The 20,363-nt window shown below is 45.2% G+C and overlaps 1 protein-coding gene across 2 annotated transcripts in view; it reads left to right on the forward strand.

Moving 5' to 3' along the window:
* BMPR1A (bone morphogenetic protein receptor type 1A) overlaps window positions 1-20,363 on the forward strand; it is a 142,436-nt gene that overhangs the window by 50,640 nt on the left and 71,433 nt on the right. For both annotated transcript variants that reach the window (XR_002094822.1, XM_019502248.1), the window contains exon 2: window positions 9,985-10,211. Coding sequence is in view for 1 of the 2 variants with exons in the window: in XM_019502248.1 (XP_019357793.1) it covers window positions 10,145-10,211 (67 nt within the window). In the remaining variant the exon portion in view is untranslated. The remainder of the gene's footprint in view (window positions 1-9,984; window positions 10,212-20,363) is intronic.

The raw sequence follows: 20,363 nt of genomic DNA on the forward strand, positions 1-20,363 counted from the left end.
GGGGACAGCAACACCCCCCCACCCCGAAGCCCACTGTAGGCGAGAAAGCAGCCTGGTGCAGAGGACGAGGACCACCGTCCAGGCCTGGGAGCCATGAGTTGCAGGGAAAAGAGGATTCCCACAGGGAAGGAGAGTCTGTTAGTTAAGGGCTCCTGAAAGGGGAGGCCCCCTGGTTAGTTAAGGGCTCCTGAAAGGGGAGGTCCCACTGAGAGGGCCCCCCTAAAGTTACCAGCTTCTTTGTAGGGGGTGGGAAAGGCTCAAGGGCATTGGGGTTTCCCCTCAGGATTGAGTTTATCTTTGGGGTTTATCTGTTTCAGATCAGATACTTACCTGTGATTTACTTGTATCTGGAGCACTGGTATAAGGTTTTCTGTCATTTACCCAGAGGGTATTGTTTGTGTTACTGGTTTAGATATCTTATATATTTATACATTGTACGTATGTTTGTATCCATATTCCTTTCCCTTGTGATAAGTTAATGTAAATAAATGTGTATATAGTTAAGTCCGCTGACTGGCCTGGCCTGGTTCTATAGGGACGGAGGGAAACTGAGCGGTCTGCAGTTCCCACCCCACAGCACACCTGCCAACTAACAATCCCCTTCGATTGGAGAAGGTGAGTATATACCCGAGTTACCTGGGTTACATTCTGGGGGTTCACCCAGGATCTGTTAGCAGGTAATTTGATATTGTAAGGTGCTGTGTGTGTCCCTGTAGAGAGCCAGAAAGGGAATCATGTCGGATCCTGCTAGTCCTCAACAATCTGGGGGGAGAGGATGGGCAAGGATCCGCTGAGGAAGGAATGGCGACAGCCTCCCCCTGTGTTACCTCTGAATGGATTGTGGCTTTGCAGCAGGTCATCAGGGAAGTGGTAAATTCTTCAAATGGCCAAGCTGCGTATAAAAGACTGAGGAACTTCTCAAGAAATCTTGCAGTCCCTCCTGGAGAGGAAGTGTTCGAGTCCTGGACTGCCCACATACAGGAAACTCTGATGACATGGCAGATACCAGATGAAAAGAACCGGCAGCGTCTTCTTGATGTACTAAGGGAGCCTGCCTTTGGAGTCATCCAGACTGCTAAGCTCCAGAATCCTGGTATCACCACACAGCAGTGCCTTCAGACCCTACAGGACGTTTTTGGACAGCCATCCCATGGCGGGGGAGCATACTATGAACTGCTTAGCACGTTCCAGCACAAAGGCGAGGCTGCATCCTCGTATTTGTTATGCTTGGAGTGGGTGTTGCAAAGAGTGGTTGCGCAAGGGGCCATTAGCCCGAGCAAGGTGGATCATGTGAGGCTCCGGCTGGTTCAAATAGGGGCCCGATACAACCTGGCCCTTACTAGGGTTTTGAATCTGGCTGATCGGAAAACCAACCCTCCTGGGTTCAGCAAGTTAGTGAAAGAAATGAGGGAGGAGGAGAAGATCCTTCACCTGTGGGATGCCATGTGGGTCCATGAAGAAGTCTCTTCGCGTCAGGGACCTGTTAGTCAGGTAACGGCGGTGACCCCACAAGAAGAGTACCCCTCAGAGGTTGAAGAAGAGTCCTCTCAGCCAGTGTGGGCAGCCACAGTCTCCAGGGCTCCTCCAGGGAGGCATCCCTGGACCCAAGCCTTTGCCCCACCCTGGGCCAAGAGCAAAGCTGGGACTAAGATGCTGGGGATCTGTTATAAATGTGGGGAATATGGGCACTTGGCCTGAGAGTATACATAGCTGGACAACCTGGACCTAGTTTTTCAGTGGCTAAAAGCCTGATAGGGGGGCGGGAAATGAGGGATGGGTGGAGCAGGGGAGTCAGCTCCTCCCCAGAGCCTGCCAGACTCCCGAGCCCTGGTCTCAAACTCACTGCCTGAAGAACTAACAGGCACTAGGGCAGAGGTCCCAGTGGCGGTGAATGGCAAAAGGTATATGGCCATTCTGGATAGTGGATCGCAAGTGACCATAATATTTGAGTCCTTCTATAAAAAAACAAAACAAAACAAAAAACCACACCTTCAGCACATGTTGTTGCATCCTCTTACTGGGCTGGGCCTGTTTGGGCTTAGCCAGAACCCATACCCTTACCATGGGTACTTAGAAATTCGTATCAAGTTCCTCGCATCTGTGGCTGAGGTGGAGAAGGAGGTGAATTCCATTGCCCTAATGTACCTGGACTCAGGTTGGATAAAGGGGGCCTCCCTCTTCATTGGGACCAAATCCAGTATATTCCAAGTCCTGACCCGATATTGTAGGCAACAGGCTGGCCCATACTATCAGGAGCAGTTACTAATGCACACTCTATGTTCTGAGGCCTATGCCTGCTGGGAGAGAAGGTGTATGGGGGAAGTCCCCCCCCAAATACTGGGAGCTTTGCATTTCTCTGGGATGGCCCCCCAGAAGATCCCTGCCCAAAGCCAGTGGACCCTACCCACTACATGCAGGTAGGGGGGAGAGCCCCAGCAGCTAGGACCCGTTGTGGTGGAGACCTTCTCTGGATTGGGAACTTTGAAAGTCCCCAATGGAGTATTCGAGGCTCGAGAATTGAAAGGGGAGCAAGTCACTGTAGTGGTGGTAAATCCTTCCCTAAGAGATGTAGTTGTGCACCCGGGGCAAAAAGTGGCCACTGTATGGGAAGCAGACGTGGTGAATCTGGAAAAAAAGGACAGTGCCCTGCACATAGATCCTAACTGTTTTTTTCTTTGGGGATTCCTCCACACCTGAGGAATGGAAGGTCCAATTACAGAAAAAACTCCAGGATGGGGCCAATGTATTTTCCCTGCATGACTGGGATGTAGGTAAAAGGAGTTGAGCATCAGATATGCCTTAGCGATCCCAGACCCTTTCATGAAAGATCACATTGCATACCACTGGCTGAGATGGAGGAGGTCCGGCAGCATCTGCAGGAGCTCCTTGACCACAAAATCATCACCCTTAACTATATACACTATAAATGTGTATATAGGTAAGTCCCCTGACTGTCCTGGCCTGGTTCTATAGGGACAGAGGGAAACTGAATGGTCGGCCGTTCCCACCCCACAGCACACCTGCCAGCTAACAATCCCCTTCAATTGGGGAAGGAGAGTATATACCCAAGTTATCTGGGATACATATACCTTGCTGGATAATAATAGAAGGAATTGATGTCAGTTCTGTTGGGAAGGAGCAAGGGTGTCAAGTTAGTAATTGTTATTAACTTCAATTTGAACAGAAATACTATTGCAATAACAGCAGGGTTGAGTTACCCCATCTATTGTCCCACTTAGTAAAAGATGCTGCCCCAGTGGCAACCAATAAGAGAGTTAAATAGAGGAAAATCATGAGTCAAGATGAATAAAAGTCAAATGGTGAATGAGGGTCATTAAATTAGAAAATGTGTGATGTCTGTAGCATAGTATATGTGTAAACATCTGATAGCACTGTGAAAATAATTATCAGAATTTCAGTACTTTAAAATTTTGGAGAAATTCTGTAAAAATTAATGAGAATTCCTGAGTAACAGGGAGATGGGCATCACGGAGTAAAGTGAGAATGGTAAAAAAAAAAATGGCTATACTGTAATTTCTTCATCATTAATAACTGTGACAGCCAGCTCTCTCCTAATTGGGGGGTGGGGAGAGAAATGTTTACCACTTTACAAATGGAGGAATAATCCTATTGATGAGAATTCAGCAAAAAATTTGAAAGAAACTTGACAGTTATCTCTTCCCCTTCAGATTTGGCAGGGGCGGGCAAAATACGGCCCATGAGGCCATTCTATCCAACTTGTGGGGCCCCTAAAAATTTTTGAAAATGAATATTTCTCTGTCTTTGGTTCCTGTCAAAAATGACAGAAACCAAGGGCAGTAGGACGCAGGGAAAGCCCAGTGGGCTGCCGCAACAGCAGGGCCTGCCCGACCCCGGCGCCCCAGCTGGAACCCCCAGCAGGGGCTTCTGGCCTGGAACCACATGGTTGCCCTGTGCCGGAACCTCAGGTAAGGGTGAGGGGAAGGGCAGGGAAGGAGTTGGTGTGGAGCACTGGGAAAAGCGGCCCCTTGCCCACCCTGTGGCCAGAGCTCCCTGCTGCAGCTGCTTGCAGCCTGGGTGGGGCTGCCCCTGCCTGCTCAAAACAAAATGAGGGCAGGGGGTACATGGCAGGATGCCCTGCTGCCCCTGCCCCCCAGCCCAGGCTCTGTAGCTGTCAGCAGCTACCCAGAACCTGGGCCAGCTGCAAAAATCTGCTGCCTCTCCACCCCAGCCCTCACCTGTGCCTGCTCAGGACAGCTCTGCGTGGGCTGCGAGTGGCTGCAGCAGGGAGCTCAGGCCAAGGGGGAGGGAGGGCAGCACTTTTTCCTATGCTCAGCACCAGCTGCTTCTCTGCTGGCGAGCAGGGGATCAGGGCTGTGTGCTGCCTCTCACCTGTACTGCGGGGCTGGGGGGGCACTGGGAGTGAACAGGTGCATGGGGCCCCACACTGGTGTCCTGGGGCCAGCGCCAGCAAGGCCCACAGCAGGGCAGCAGGAGTACAGGGTCCCGGCTGGCAGGGGCTCTATGGAACTGGGCCAGCTCCCCCCTCTCCCTGGTGGTGCAGCCCAGACCTGCTCCACAGACCCCTGCCAGTCTGCCCCCTGCTCTCAGCCCCATCGGCACTGGCCCTGAGACATTGGTCCCAAGATGGTGACCAGGGGGCGGGGCACCTGTCAAGGGGCAGGGCTACCCATGCAGCCCTCAACAGCTTGCCAAAACTGGGAAAGCAGCCCTCCGCCCAAAATAATTGCCCACCCCTGAGATATGTTCTATTGATTATGACTTTGTTTCAGGAAGCAAAATTGCTACTAACTTCCATATGAACAGAAACACTATTGCAGTAACAGCAGGGTTGAGTTACCCCATTACAAAGCGAACTACTGTTATTTATAAACATTCTCCAAACTTTTTTTTCTTTTATTTCCTGTTCTGCACCTGACAGGATACGATGTACACAAATGCACTTTGGATTAAAACTTCTATAAAATTTGACATGCTTTGTCACAGAGCACTGAAATGTGCATTTCTGTCGCATTTTAAGTTTTAGAACTTAATTGTGCTGTCATAATAAATTGCTTATGATTGGACTAGCAAAACCCATTCAGGTTACATGAATTAGTACAGGACAGAATGTGTTTTAAAAATTAATAAGGATAAATTGATTATGTTCTTTCTAAACATTTATGTTGGCTGCATTATCTCAGTGGAGCTAAACTGGTTTATATCACCTATGAATCTGGCCCAGGTATATTGTCTGGCTTCTGAATTGTAATGATGTGTTAGTTTCATTATTCATAATACAATAAAATAATGCAGTGCACTTAAATCTGATGGGTTGGGAATTACCTTGTATTGTGTGATAATTTGTCAGCACTTAAGTATAGTTAGCTTTTGCTTCTTTGTGTGGAATTCTCTCTCGGAGAAAAGAAAAGGTTCTCCAGGAAAAAGCGATGGATATAAAATGATTAAATTTGACCAGGGAAGTCTGCAGGTTCAGAATTTGAAACTATTTACAAACAGTTGTCATTGTGATTAGATTTTGAACTTGTGTCCCTTTTAATTATATTACATGAAGTCCTAGTAGGAATCCCTTGGGCCAGGAATGGCCAGCTTGCAACCTGTGTTCTGCAAGTGGCAGGACAACCTCTGCATGTGGCACGTGGCAGATCAGGAAGAGGACATGCAGCACAGTGGCAGATACGGCAGGGAGCCAAAAGTAGAGTAGACGAGGAGCAGAGGGCTGGGAGCAGAAAGCAGAGCATCAGATTGGGCAGAGGCAAGGGTAAGGGATCAGAGTAGTACTCAAGAGTGAGGGGCTAATTTGTACCACACCTGCCAAAAAGCTTGGCCTTCTCTCCCCTGGGTCAAGTCCAGTGCCCTGACATAATACCTGTCACAAATTAGTGAAGCTTCATCTGCTACTAATGACCTTTGTTCCCATTTGGAAGGCTGTTCCAGAACTTCACTCTCATTCACAATGGTTAGAAAGCAGACTTAATTTTAATTGTGGCCAGTACCTGTGCCATCATTGTCCTTTAGCTTACATAGCGCTTCTTCTTAATGGTGTTTATCAACCCCAGTGTATAATGCACAATCATATTTCCTGTCAGCCTTTGTTTTGCTAGACTAAATAAGCTAAGCTCTTTGAGTCTCCTTTCATGTGATTGGCTTTCTGAATCATCCTAATAGCCCTTCTGATCAACCTAGTAGCCCTTCTTTGCACTTTGTCCAGTTTCAAATCATGTTTCTTGAACATGCATAACAAGAACTATACACAGAATGCCAGATGAAGTCTAACCTAGTGCTTTGTGCATTGACATTAGTGCTACCCTGTCTCCATAGGAAGTATCTAGATTGATGCATCATATGGTCACATTTGTTTTTGTAGCTGCATCACATTCATAACTCGTGATCAATTAGTATACCCAGGTTCTTCCCCTTCTAAGTCATTTCTAGCTAATAAGTTTCTAAGATTTATCAGAAATTCTTATTAGTAAAAGATAATTTTTTTATATCTGGCCTGGGAGCTGGGAGCAATCTGGTAAAGCAGCCCCAGCCAAATTGGGAAAGGCCTGGCCCTGGCAGCCCAACCCAGGCTGGCCCCTCCGCATCCGCCCTCAGCAGCACACACAGGTCAGCTTGACTCAACCCCACAGCCCCAGCCCCAGCCCTGGATGGGTAGCAGGGCCATGCTGGCCAGCTCTGGCCAGGCTCCCAGCTCCCCAAGCAGGACTGGGGGAAAGGTGGGCAGACCCCAGCTGGAGTCCCATGCCTGCCTGGAGACAGGTGAGTTTAATCTCCCCCCCCGCTGCTTCTCCCCTCCAGGTGAGGGTCCCTACAGGCCAGGGTGGGGTTTTAAACCCCTCCGCAATCATACTTAGCAGCCTGCCAGGGCCTGGCCATGCCCCCCAGGTCAGCTTCCCTCTGGCCTTGTGGTTGCTGTCATGGGGAAGGGAGGGCTGCTCTAGCACCTCCAGCTTCTAGCCTGAGCCTCTGCAGGCATGTGCCTGCATTTCCAGAATCAAAAGTGAATGTCTAGTCACTTGCAAATCGGATCAGTCTTTGCAGGTTACTCTAACCTCTAAAGATTGCATCAATTCAGGCTTCAACTTTTTGAATGCCTGTCCGTAGTCCCTTGCATATATATATGCTAGAGATTATTTAATAAATCATCTATATCGATATAGATATTTAAATAGATATAGCTATCTAGATATATATGACTGATTCTCAGTGTGGAGATAAAATTAGTAGCACCCAGGTATAACAGCATTCTGAAGCTGCTTTTAACTCTGTGTTAAAAGCTCTCTAATTTCCGCAAAGATTTGGGAGATCCGTTTTGAGGTTATGTTTGCACATTGCCTTGTAAATGAAACTGCGTAAAATGGCCCTGATCCTGCTAAAAGAATGCACATTTTCCATACGAAGCCCTCCTGAGAGCATTTGAGGTTTTTATGAACAGGGGGAATGCATCACATAAAATGACCTAATTCATTTCTTTGTGACTGTTAAGTTTTAGTTTACTTCATAGCACACTAGTGGATGAAACACGTATTTATTACGAGACTTCACCAGAACACTCGTGTATTAAATTTTTGGGCCATGAAGTGAGATCACCAGTTTTTGTGTAGTTAATATCACAACTTAACAGAGAGCAAGATGGCGAGATTCTGTTGTACTTGTTATTTCCTGAAAACTTAAACAAGAAATACATTTTAAAAATAAGCATTTTTATTTATGAAACAAGGAAAACAGGCATATATCAGGTTATCAGAGCTGCTGACCAAGTCATTTCATTGAAGGCTTTCCTTACTCTTGCACTGAATACAAACTCAGCTTATCCTTTCTAATTTCAAGTATTTTATTAATAATTTAAGTTTCTAGACTTTTCCTCCTTATAAAAGGTTAATAAAGAAAAGGTGATGACATTCATTATTTAATATTACTGTATTGATGTTTCCTAACTATAAAGCTGCTTCCATACCAGACTTTGGCATTATTATTTTTTCATTTACAACCAATTGCTTTAGAATGGTTTGGTTATTTTATTGTTTGGACACTGCTTAAAGCTTTTTCTGAAGGAAAGATGTAAGATGTAAGAAAAAGTATGTTGCATTTACTTTTTCAGACTGTTTGCCTAGTGTATTACTGAAAAGGTTGTAAAAATCAATGCTTCTATCGTGGTTTTATTTCAATTCTTTTTTCCTATTCTGCCATAATAATGCGAGTAGAATTACTTCATTGTACATTGCGGTTAGAACTGTCCCAGTTCTATGGCTTTAAAGTTCTGTATCCAGATATAGTGTCTCTTTGCATCAGTTCTGTCTGCATCTTGCAGTGATGAAATTTCTTTGTTACTTCATTACTAAGAAGTCACAGATGTGTGAAAAGTAGGCCACAGGTCAAAGGCTCCATGCCCTCTACCTATACAAATTGAAAGTGACAGACGCCTCCCTACTCTGCCAGTAATTTACCTCCATGTTAAATGCCTCTGAATCACTAATTAAAATTAAAAGTTCTTGGGTCTACCAACAGACAGATTGAGTTATTTATGGTGGAAGCGGCCACCAACAGTAATTGCAGCATATCCTTGAACAAATGCAAGTTTTTGCATTCAGGAATAGCGCCAGGCTGACAGAGGTCATGGGGGTCAAGCCCACTGAAACAAGAGGCCAGAGAAAGGCAAAATCAGTGCTCTGTTCATCTCAGTACAAAATCTTCTTCGTCTCTATTAACTATTTAGGTGTTCAAGTTGCTTTTTAGTCCTTTGAGGCCTAATTATGCTTGCTTTATTAATCACAGTAAAAACTTAATTATGGAAAAAGTGACTACAAGTGCTACACTTAATGCAGCCATTGTATTTATGCATGTATGTATTCAATTTTTATGCTGCTCTTCTCAACAAAGGCTCAGGGCAGCTTACAGTAACAGAGCAAAATAACTTATAAACGGGAGAACAAGCAAGAGAACAAAACAATTTGACTTAAAGCAAGTAGAATATCTGCCAGCTAGGGACCTGGAATTGTGAATTTTTTAGTTTAACTGTCTTATCTATTTTTTCATTTAGTGACTAAGCAGATAAATATTTTAACTTTGTAGTCGGTTGCATTCCCATGAGTTGGCATGATTTCTCAGTGGTGGCTTATTGTCTGCCCAAATGAGAATCCAAGAACAAATTAATGTTCTGAGGTGGTGCAAAAGTTATTATTAATAATTTATTGCATTGCTGTCTGCTGGAATACATTATCTTTTTCAGCAAATGCTTGACCCTACTGACTCTCAAAAAACAAGAATAGGCTATAGTGGGGGAAGAGAGGAAGAGGTTCCACTGTCTTCTCTATCTGATTTCTTGGAGCCTGAATGTAAAATGAGATCAGCTACATTTTTAAAAATAACTTTAATAGTTTTGTACAGCTCACATATCTTAAGTGGCTATAATGGTAAAAATAAGTAATTAATTAAACTTCCATGCAGTATTATTTTCATTTAGGTGTTTGCTATTCTACAAGCATTTGCTAAAGTGTGGTATCTGAGTGTAATGTTTCTGTTACATAAGAGGCATAACTAAAGAGCTCACTTACTAGTAACCATTTTTAGTAATATAGTAGTAATACGTTGCTAGGAGTATAGAGGCTAACAGTTTTTAAATGGATTGAATCTCTTCAGTGGTAAAACAACACATTCCTAAGACAATGTTTGCACAGTAGGGTGTAGCATTATATCTTATGATCTTGGTAAAAATTCTAAATATGATTTTGAGCCTAAGGTGCACTCAAAAATATCTTGTTGTTAGTATTCATACTGAAATTGTGGCTTCATTATAATTATAGTATTCTGTAAAGTGGCTTAATCTTAGTGATTTTTTTCCCCGATAAATGTATGCAGTTAATTTTCAGTAGGACAGTTATATTTGATCCATTTAAAATATTCTCCTTTTTTCCTTCTTTCAAATGTGGAAGAATTTTGAGCAACTACTTAACATCTTACTTTCATTATATATTTCAGGAGGCAAGTTGGAATAATTATTAAATCATCATTAGCTACTAAATCATTTAGCTACTAAAGCTTATATGAGGCTTCTCTGAACCAATCAACCTTAAAATTTGTCAAGCAGCAGGGCCAGTTGCTACAGGTGACAGTACACAGGAAAGTTTCAAACTGAACAATGACTCGCCTGAAGGCTTATGTCAGATTACTAGGAGCCTATCTGTTCATTGTTCTTCAGGTTCAAGGTAAGTGTATATTTAGTAAAATAATCTCATGGTTTATTTTGGTTTTTTAATAATTGTAACTGGAGTTCCTTTTTGTTCCCTTAGATTTATGAAACTAGTTCTGTTTACACATCTTATTGTACAATCCCATGCTCTTGCAGGGAAAAAAATTACGTGGCTGAAGTGCTTTCATTTTTTTACTTGTCTAGAAAATATAACGGGCTTTTAACAGAAAAAACATGTATCTATGCATGTTAGGTTAAAGTGGTTAAATCAGATTTAACAAGCGTGCAATAAGAAATGCATTTAGAGGAAAATGCTGCACTTGATAACAAAAACCAAAACTTTAAAGTAAGATGGGAAATAAAGATATGATCAATTGCTTTGTTTAAACTTAACATTAAATCAGTCTGTTGTCCTCTGTGATACAGATATGAAAAAAGAATTAAAGCTAGTAGTGCAATGTCTTTATCAATTATACTGTCATCTTATTCACATTGCAAATAACTGTTGCTTTTTCTCTGGATCTCCTGTCATGAGTATGTGTAGATATTGTGGACCAATGATTAGTCATCTTCACAGTTCAGAGAAGCAGATTTGCAGATGGTAATTAAACTGTCATTCATATTCTGAACATAAATCAATAGTTGTCTGCCAAGTTTGTTAAAGTAGTACGTGAATGTTTTACTTTTGAATGTAGTTCTCTCCTGAGTCTCTCCAAATTAGCACCCAGAGTTTTCCAAATGTTTCAAGAAGCAGAAACAGAATCTTACTGTTCTTTGCCATAAGGCTCTTTGGCATAAAGGAATGGGAACTATGGGTGCCTATACATGTACATTGAGGCTGTTCCAACGCACTGTAATTGCACACTCCAATTAGTGTGTTGGAGCAGACTCGCTTAATCTTCTGTAGTGTGGTAATTACTGTGCTCCAGCGGACTCCAGTGTGTCGGCGACCCCATGCTGAAAAATGGCACTGGGGGTGCTTTAAAGTTTATTCTGTGATCTTTAGTTAAAGCACCCCCACCACCATTTTTCAGCATGGGAACGATGATACACATGATGCTCCAGGCACTTTAATTAGAGTGGCTCATGGAGCAGCTCTAATTAAAGCACCCCCATGTACTGGAGCATGTGTATAAATGTCCCAGGAGAACAGCACATTTGGGGGTGGGGGTATAGTAACCAGGGCAGAAGTCTTGGCTATGCACGTAGCGGGTAGGATGGTTAGGAGGGAGGCACAGCTATAACATCCACTACCTAATGCACTGTTGCTGCCCAAGGTGCAGTCGCCCTGCTATGTCTCTGTAGGAGAGCCCCTCCTGTGATTGGTCATTCTCAGTGCTTCAGAGCCTGTAACTTTCTACAGACTTGAAGCTTGCAAGTTGCAGTTTAGCATAGCAGTATTTATTACCATATTTTCTTCATACAACATGACCCTAAATAAAACATACAAATATGACACCCTAAGGGCATTTATAGATGTGCTCTAGGAGGTGGGGGCAGTCGAGGGAGACACTTTCATTATTCAGCTGCACTAATTAAAAGCACCCAATCACAATGGGTATTAGGGTTCCTGCACTGAAAAATGGCAGTGGGATGCTTTGAACTAAAGCTTATTGAACAAGTTTTAGTTTTAAGCCCCTCACGACCATTTTTCAGCATGGGGGCACTGATACGTGTGATGCTGGAAGCTGCTGGAGCACATCAATTTCCACACTCCAGCAGACCCAGTTAATTGAGTCTGCTCTGACATGCTAGATTTACAGCACATCAAAGCAGCCTTACTGCAAGTCTATAGGAGCCCTAATTTGCCACAGAAAAAATGGGGATAATGGCTGCCAGTGCCCTGCTGCTATGAGGTTTGTCACTTGAAAGAGAAACTGTATTTGATTATAACAAGCTATTACATTTTCAAAGTGCAAAATGGGGATGACTGTAGCAGTGGAGGACAGCAGCTTTGGCAACATGTTGCAGAATTGTGGATCTGCAGGGAAGCTCACAGTGGATTTGGGAAATGAAAGACGTGCTGTAAAGATTGTTTGGACAGCTTTCTGAGATGAAGATGAGCTCAAATTTAAAGTAGCAGTACATTCAGCATATAATGATTCTTGAGGTCCATACATGCATAGTCGCACTAGCATCAGCTTCAGATAGTAAGAATCTGTGCTAGGCTTAACAAAGAGGCAACACTTTTTTTTTTTTTTAAAGAGTACTAAGAAAGGTAGAGTCAACATATTCCTGTGATAGCCCTCCTAATAATTGCTTATGCATTAACAAAACTATGGTATTCTCTCTCTCCCATTCCTTAGCCCTCAAGGAAGATAGGGTATCACTGGCCCTGTATTGTACATCCTTGTTGCACTTTTTAGCCTGTCTTGTATTATGAAAAGGATGAACCACACCTTAATGAAAAGTTCAGAAAAAATGCAGTCTATTCAGAATCCTGTGGTTAAAACCCCCTTTTTGGAATTTTGTAAGAACTGCCCCTCAGCATAATAAAAAGAAACAAATAGGATAACTTGTCTTGCTTTAACCATTACTTTTTTCGTTTTAGGCATGTTTGGTCAGGGACTAGAAGTGTGCCAGATGAAGTAGTAATGGCAAGAAAAGACAGGAGTTTATTTGTGGCTCTTAACAAGAAACCAGCCCAAATGTCAAAATCTAACAGATTCTGAAAGTAGTACAACAAAGTAATTGACCAGAGTGACAGTTGTGGATAAATTCATGCAACCACCTTCTCATTATCTGAAAATACTTTCAAATTGTACAGGAGTTGAGTTACGGAAAAAGGATGATCCAAGTATGGCACTATATGGCTAAATACAGACAGTCAAAAAGCCTGAGGTTGAATTCATAATTTCATAGTTGTTAGTGGCTGGAAGGGACCTTACAGATCATTGGGTCCAGCCCCACCCTGCACTTGAGCAGGAAAGACTGCTGGGATCAGATGACCTCAGCAAGATGAGCATCAAGATGCTTTTTGAAGATCGCCTGGGTGGATGACTGGACCACCTCAATTGATTCAATCCTTGCAAGTTTCTGTAAACTACTTAGATTGAGCCAATAAAAAAGTGAACTGATGTTCACTTTTCAAAAGTGAAAGGCAGCCAAACCCCTGCAGTGGCCCGTACCTGGAGCCAGGGGTGCTAAAATGCACTTCCCAGCCTTCTGGGCAGTGCAGAGCTGGGAGATGAGTGATATTCCCAGCCACACCTCCTCTTTATCCACCAGTCAGCTGAGGATGGGGCATGGGGGGGACTCCCCAACCAAACCCCCAGCTGGGGTGTCTCCAGCGCTGGGGAAGGGGGGGAGGAGGGAAGCCCCTGGTGGGTGTTTTTCCCTCCTCTCCCTGTGCCCAGAGCTGGTGCCCCTAGCTCCACTCTGCCTCCTCAGTCCAGTCCAGTCCAGTCCAGATGAAGAGGTTGCCTGGGGGGAAATCCCCCCCAGCACACACTGGACCCTCAGCCAGGGTCTCCCACACACAGAGGGAAGGGGGAGAAGCCCCCAGCAAAGTGCTTCTTCCTCTCTTCCCAGAGCCAGTCCCCCTAACCATGCCCCCTCCTCAGTCTGGGTGGAAACCCTCCCCTCTGCCTGGCACTGGACCCCCAGCTGGGGTCTCACCAGTGTCAGGGGAAAGAGGAAACCTCAGTGGGGCATTTCTCCTTTTCCCTTCATACCTGGAGCCATGAGCTGAGCCAATCACCTGGCCATGCCCCCTCCTTGACCAGCAGGCTGGCTGAGGAGGGAGTAGGGGTGGGAATGGACCTGCTGCCCAACTCTGGACTCCCTGCTGGGCTGTGCGAGGTGCAGTGGGGAGCCCTCATTGGGGGCCATTTCTCCCCCCACTCCCTCCTCAGCCAGCCCAGGAACCAAGGAGGAGGCATGGCCAAGTAATCAGCCTGGCTCCCAGCCTGGGCAGGGAAGTAAAGCCTGCACTGTGAGCTTTCCTGTAGCCGGGAACTGGGCTGAATCCCTTGTGGGATAAGAGCTTAGTGCACCAGCTGGTCTGTATCAAGTTCCCACCCCAACTTACCTTGCAGTAAATTGCTCTTGTTTCCATACCTTACTGTTTTTTCTAGTGGTTTTCAGTAAATCCTGTTAAACCAGCTTTGCTTTTTTTTTTTTTTTTTTAATCAAATATAATTGCAGATGTTTGGGACAATTTAAAGACTATCATACAAATTCTACTGCTGTACATTTTAACTTACAGTTCCAGATTTGATTTTAGTTCTTTTATTCAGAGTTGATTTAAAGCCTAGAAACCTCAGATAGGAAGGTGTTGGTGTGATTGTTAGGAGCAGACATCCTATATGCATATTAACTTTTCCTGTGTGGCTTAGAACAGTTCTTGCCATCACAGAAATGAAATCCTAGTTCATGGTGTGTAGGTATACGAGAGATTTTAGCAAAGACTGTTATATTTTCTCATTCAGATTCACATGGCTATAACAGGCCAGGAAAATAAATCCTCAACCCGCAAGATATTTTGTACACAGGAATATAATTTTTAATAAGGGAATAAAAAAGAGAATGAAGTCTCTCTCTCTCTCTCTCTCTCTCTTCCCCCCCCCCTTTTCTAAATATATTTTTTTGTGTTTTCAAAATTTTGGATGGAAATTGGAATTAATTTTAAAATAAAAGCAGCATTTAAAAATGTTTTCAGTTTAAAAAAAAAAATCTCACTTCATAGAATACAGAAGGGGGAAAATTTTACCAAAGCGTGCTTTGCATTTAAAACTAACTGCTTTATTGTAACAAAGAGAATAAAATTTATCTTGTTAACTGCTTGCTTAAGTTACAACTGGCTTGCCTACTGGGATGCAAGCTAAAATGGTCAGGATTCAGAATAAATCATTTAAGTACTGATGGTTCTTCAGTGCCTTTTAATAATTCATCCTGAGGAAAATTTTGAAAAGTTCTCCCACAGTTGGCTGGGAACGAATCCTAGTGTGCCTTAGCGCAAAGAACCTGGAATATTCCCAGATTTATAGGAGTACAGGGAGGTAGTTAGCCATGTTAGTCTGAAGTCAGGCAGAAGACACAGCAGGGTGGCACCTTAGAGACTAATTTATTCAGATAGGCATAAGCTTTTGTAGGTGATAGTCTTAGACTGAAAGTCCATTTATAGCATCTGATGAAGTAGGCCTAGAGAATATTTCCAAGACTTAAAAATGTTGAGTGTCAACCCACTGTAGACCTGACCTCTACGCAGTACAGGAGGAAGGACTGCGCCTGAGGGTCACAGCTTCACTCTGGACCTGCACATGAGAACAACAGTCTGGGGTACTTGTACATGTGAAAGGAGGTTTAGTTCTCCCTAAATTGAAATAGTGGGATTTTAATTGGTAGGTTTTTTGTTGTCAATTAAAAACCCACCATTTCAATTTAGGGGCTTCAGTCACATCACAGTGATGCCCCCACCCCCTCTTCTCACCCCACTACTGCAGGCAGGCTCCACGAGGGCAGAAAAAAAAGTAGTGAGGGGTCTGATCCTTTATTTTATTTTTTTTTTTTTTTTTCCTCCCAGAGCCTGCTTATCTTTCCTGCCACTGGGTGCGAGCTGCTGGCAGGCCCTGAGCTGCGGGGGGCCCTGCTTCTTCCCTCTATGGTGGTAGGACCCCCTGGGCAGCACCTGCCCATTAGCAGCCCACCTGGGTGGTTCCAGGGGGTGTTGCTGTTGTGGAGGGAAGAACCAGGGCCCCCACAGCTCAGTGACTGCTTGGCCTGCTGGCAGTTCATCCCCTGGCTGCAGGAGATGGAGGCAGGCGGGAGGAAAAAAAAAGTGGTGAGGGGCCCAATTCTTTTTCTTTTTCCAGAGCCTACCTGAATTTCCCATGCTTGGGGGGGTGAGTTGCAAGCAGGCTAAGTGGTCCCTGAGCTGCAGGGGGCCCTGGTCCTTCCCTCCTCCAGCGGCGCCCCCCCTAGGACTGCCCAGGCAGGGTGCTAGCAGGTTGGTGCCACCTGCAGAGTGCCACCACTGTGGAGGTCCAGGGTCCCCTGCAGCTCAGGGGCTGCTCAGCCTGTTGGCAGCTTGCCCCCTGGCCACAGGAGAGGCAAGTAGGCTCCAGCACCCTGTGCACTGTTCCTGCTACCTTCCTGCCACCTGGGACCGACCAGGAACAGGCTGGGTTGCTCCTGGGGTAGTGCAGTAAGGTGGCAGGAGGGCGGATGGGTGTGCTGGCAGGGGGAGAAGGCAGTCGGAATGGTGCACAGGGTGCTGGAAGCCCACTAAGCCTGAGCTTCCCCAAGCACGTCTGGGCTTCTAGTGCTCCGTGCACTGTCACGATTTGTTAGGTAGCAAACTAAAATACATCAGATAGGTTTTATCTTGCTATGTAATAAGGTCATTTAAAGTGAAATACCCCATTGCATATGTACATTGTCACAAAATTAAACTGAAATACACCTCCACAGGTGCAAATACTGACACCATTAAAATGATGCAAAAGGGCAATTAAGCCACTTGAACAGCCAATGTTGTCATGTGTACAAACACTCCAGGATTAGTAGAAGAATGAGTTAGAGGTTACTTAGAGAAGCTACATGCTTTCAAGTTGGCAGGGCAAGATGGGATGCACCCTAGTTCATTGAAAGAATGAACAGATTGGAAAGAGTCCAGCAGAGAGGAATAAAAATGCTCTGCCAACATCCAAATCATTAATAAATATGATGAACTGCACTGAGTCTAGGACAGACCCCTGTGGGGCGCCACTTGAAACTTCCTGCCATTCTGACATAGAGCTATTAGTAATTACATGTTGCTTGCAGCTATTAAGCCAGTTGTCTATCCACTGTGTAGTAATTTTGTCCACCCCATATTTCTCCAATTTTTTAGAAGGTTATGCGGGACATTGTCAGAAGACTTGCTGAAGTCCAGATACACTGTATCCACAGCATCCCCTTTATCCATCCATCTATCAAAGGAGATCAGATTTGTTTGACGCGATTTGTTCTTTGTAAATTCATATTGGCTGTTTGAGATCAGCCTTTCCTCCTCCAGATGCTTGCAAATAGCTTTCTTTAGAATATGCTCCAGTATATCATTATCACACAACAGGGTGATGAGGGAGAAGGGAGGAAGTTAGCATGGACAAAAAAAGCATGCATGCAGGAAGCAGAGAGACAACTTTCCAGCGCAGCACTTGACTTTGGATCTTATGAACAATACCAGAGGAAACTTGACCAGTACAAGAGGGAACTACAGAACCTCTTAAAACACTATCTCTGGAAAACAGAAGAGAATTTATGATCCCACACTCCAGGAACCAAGGCTAGGCACCTGTTATTTATTACCCAAGATCCACAAACCTAGCACCACAGGAAGCTCCATTGTCTCTGGCATTGGTACTATCACAGAGGGGGTTTCTAGGTGTTGTCTCTCTTCTATTCCCATATGCCACTGTTTTTTTACTACATTACCTGAATTCGCTTTTATATCAGGGGTGGGCAATTATTTGGGTCCGCAGGCCACACAGGAGTTGTTGCAAGCCAGGTCAGCATGCATGCCTTCCTCCCTCCCCCCACCCCCCGCAGCAGTTTTTTCCTGGCCACTGGCACCATGTGCTTAGCCTAGGGCTTGGGCCCTGCCCATGTGGGTCCTGGCCAGTCTCCATGGGGCCCGGGGCTGGCACTGGGGATGCTGGGAAATGGAATCCGGCTGCACAGCTGCCCCAGCCCTGCTGCATGCCCAGGAGCAGCAGGATGTGCCTCAGGCTGGATGGCACATGGGCCAGGCCTGCAAGCTGGATTTTGCCCACCCCTGTTTTATAGCCATTATGTCCCTCAGTGGGTTAACTGCTTTGTTTATTTCTTTGATCCTTAAACCTACCTTTGCCTCTCTCAGCAGTCTCCTCTCCCCTTTTCCATATCCTTTGTATTTAAGTTACTTCATTCCTTTCTGTTTAGTATGCCTGCGCTCTGCAAGTCCATTCATACAGCATCTGACAAACTAGGCAGTCGCCTATAAAACCTGCACTTATAAATTTATGAACAAGATGGTCTCAGAGGTGCCACCCCACCCTGCCTTCTGCCAATTTCATAGGGAGACAGTAATGTGGGTTAGTATGGTTTTACAGCAGAGAGAGGTAATTAGTGTTAGTGTGAACTCAGGCAGAAGGAAGGGTAAATTTGCATTTTACAGACCAACTAAATCAGTCCCTTGCTAACACCTAATGAAACAAGCTGATGCTTATGAATCTTTGATTTAGTTAGTCTATATGATGCAAATCTACCCTGTCTTTTGCCCTTACAGCAAAGTTCACACTTTGGCTAACTTTGCAGGGAAAGAAACCATAGCAAAGACCACCCAACCAGGGGGAAGAGCTGGACCGGGACTTCTCCGGTCAGCTTATGGAGGCGGTTAGGTCAAGGGATGTTATTGTCATGGGTGACCTAAACTACCCAGAGACTTGCTGGGAGGAGCAGAAAACCAGGTCTGACCGCTCGCATAGGTTCCTGGCTGTATTACAGGACCTTCACCTTACCCAGGAGGTGCACAGCCCCACTAGGGGTAATGCCTTGCTGGACCTGGTCCTGGCCACTGGGGATGACCTGGTGAGGGGACTGCAGGTCCTTGACCATCTGGGCAATAGCAATCATCACCTGCTGGAATTCACTATCCAGCGCAGGGTGTCAGGGGCTTACAACAAGACTAAAGCCCTTGACTTCAGAAGGGCCAACTTCAATGAGCTTTGGAGATAAGTGGGGGAGGCACTGAGTGCCCAGAAGGTGGAGGAGATGGGAGTCCACGAGGGATGGTTGTACCTTAAGGGAATGATCCTCCAAGCCCAAAGGGCAACAGTCCCTGAGAGAAGGGGGGTAAGAGTGCTCAGAAACCCCCTTGGCTAAGCAAGGGCATTCAGGAATGCCTGAGGACTAAAAGGGGGGCGTACAACCAGTGGAAGGGAGGAGCTATCACCAAGGAGGAGTACTCCTCCTCTACCCGTGAGTGTAGGATGGCTATTAGGAAGTCCAAGACAGAGATGGAACTCAGGCTATCATCCAGGATTAAGGGCAACAGAAAGTACTTTTTTGGGTACATTGGGAGCAAGAAGAGGGCACCAGGCAATGTAGGGCCCCTGCAAGACTCAAATGGTAATCTTGTGACTACACCAGATGAGAGAGCTGATATTTATAACAGTTTCTTTGCCTCTGTTTTCTTGAACAGGGACCAGGACATCCCTCCTACCAGAGGTAGGGACAATCTCGGGGATAGCTCTGTCAGGCCTTCGGACAGTGCAGATGTAGTTGGGAATCTTCTGGAAGGGCTAGACATTTTTAAATCTGCAGATCCAGATGTCCTCCACTCGAGGGTGTTGAGGGAGCTGGTCGGGGTTATCGCGGAGCCCTTGGCCTGGCTGTATGAGCATTCATGGTCATCTGGCCAGGTGCCAAAGGATTGGAAACTAGCTAATGTGGTCCCAATTTTCAAGAAGGGGAGGAAGGAGGACCCAAGTAACTATAGGCCAGTAAGCCTCATCTGAGTGCTTGGGAAGATCTTGGAGAAAATCCTCAAGGAGCGCTTCTGTGTGGGGCCAGCAGGGGAGATCATGCTCAGGGGCAGTGAGCATGGGTTCATCAAAGGCAGGTCCTGCCTGACCAACCTGATTGCCTTTTATGACCAAGGAATTAAATCCTTGGATGATGGTGTTGTTGTGAATATAGTCTTTCTAGACTTTAAAAAAGCCTTTGTCACTGTCTATCACCCCATCCTCATCAATAAATTAAGCGACTGTGATATTGATGCCTACACAATTGAATGAGTAAAAAATTGGTTGATGGGACGTACCCAGAGGGTAGTGATGGACGGATTGTACTCAAACTGGCGTGATGTGAGCAGTGGGGTACCCCAGGGCTTGGTCCTTGGGCCCGCACTGTTTAACTTCTTCATCAGCGACTTGGACGAGGGGGTGGAAAGCACGCTGTCCAAGTTTGCTGATGACACTAAGTTGTGGGGTGAGGTGGACACACTTGAAGGAAGAGAGAGGCTGCAACTAGATTTAGACAGTCTACAAAAGTGGGCAGATGAGAATAGGATGGGGTTCAGTGTAGACAAATCATAGAATCATAGAAGTAGGGTCAGAAGGGACCTTGTAGATCTTCCAAGTCCGATCCCCTGCCTGGGCAGGAATAAAACTGGGCTCAAATGACTTCAGCCAGGTAGGCATCAAGC

This window comes from Gavialis gangeticus, unplaced genomic scaffold (genome assembly GCF_001723915.1).
Source record: "Gavialis gangeticus isolate Ggan-Ray unplaced genomic scaffold, GavGan_comp1, whole genome shotgun sequence".
Lineage (NCBI taxonomy): Eukaryota > Metazoa > Chordata > Crocodylia > Gavialidae > Gavialis > Gavialis gangeticus.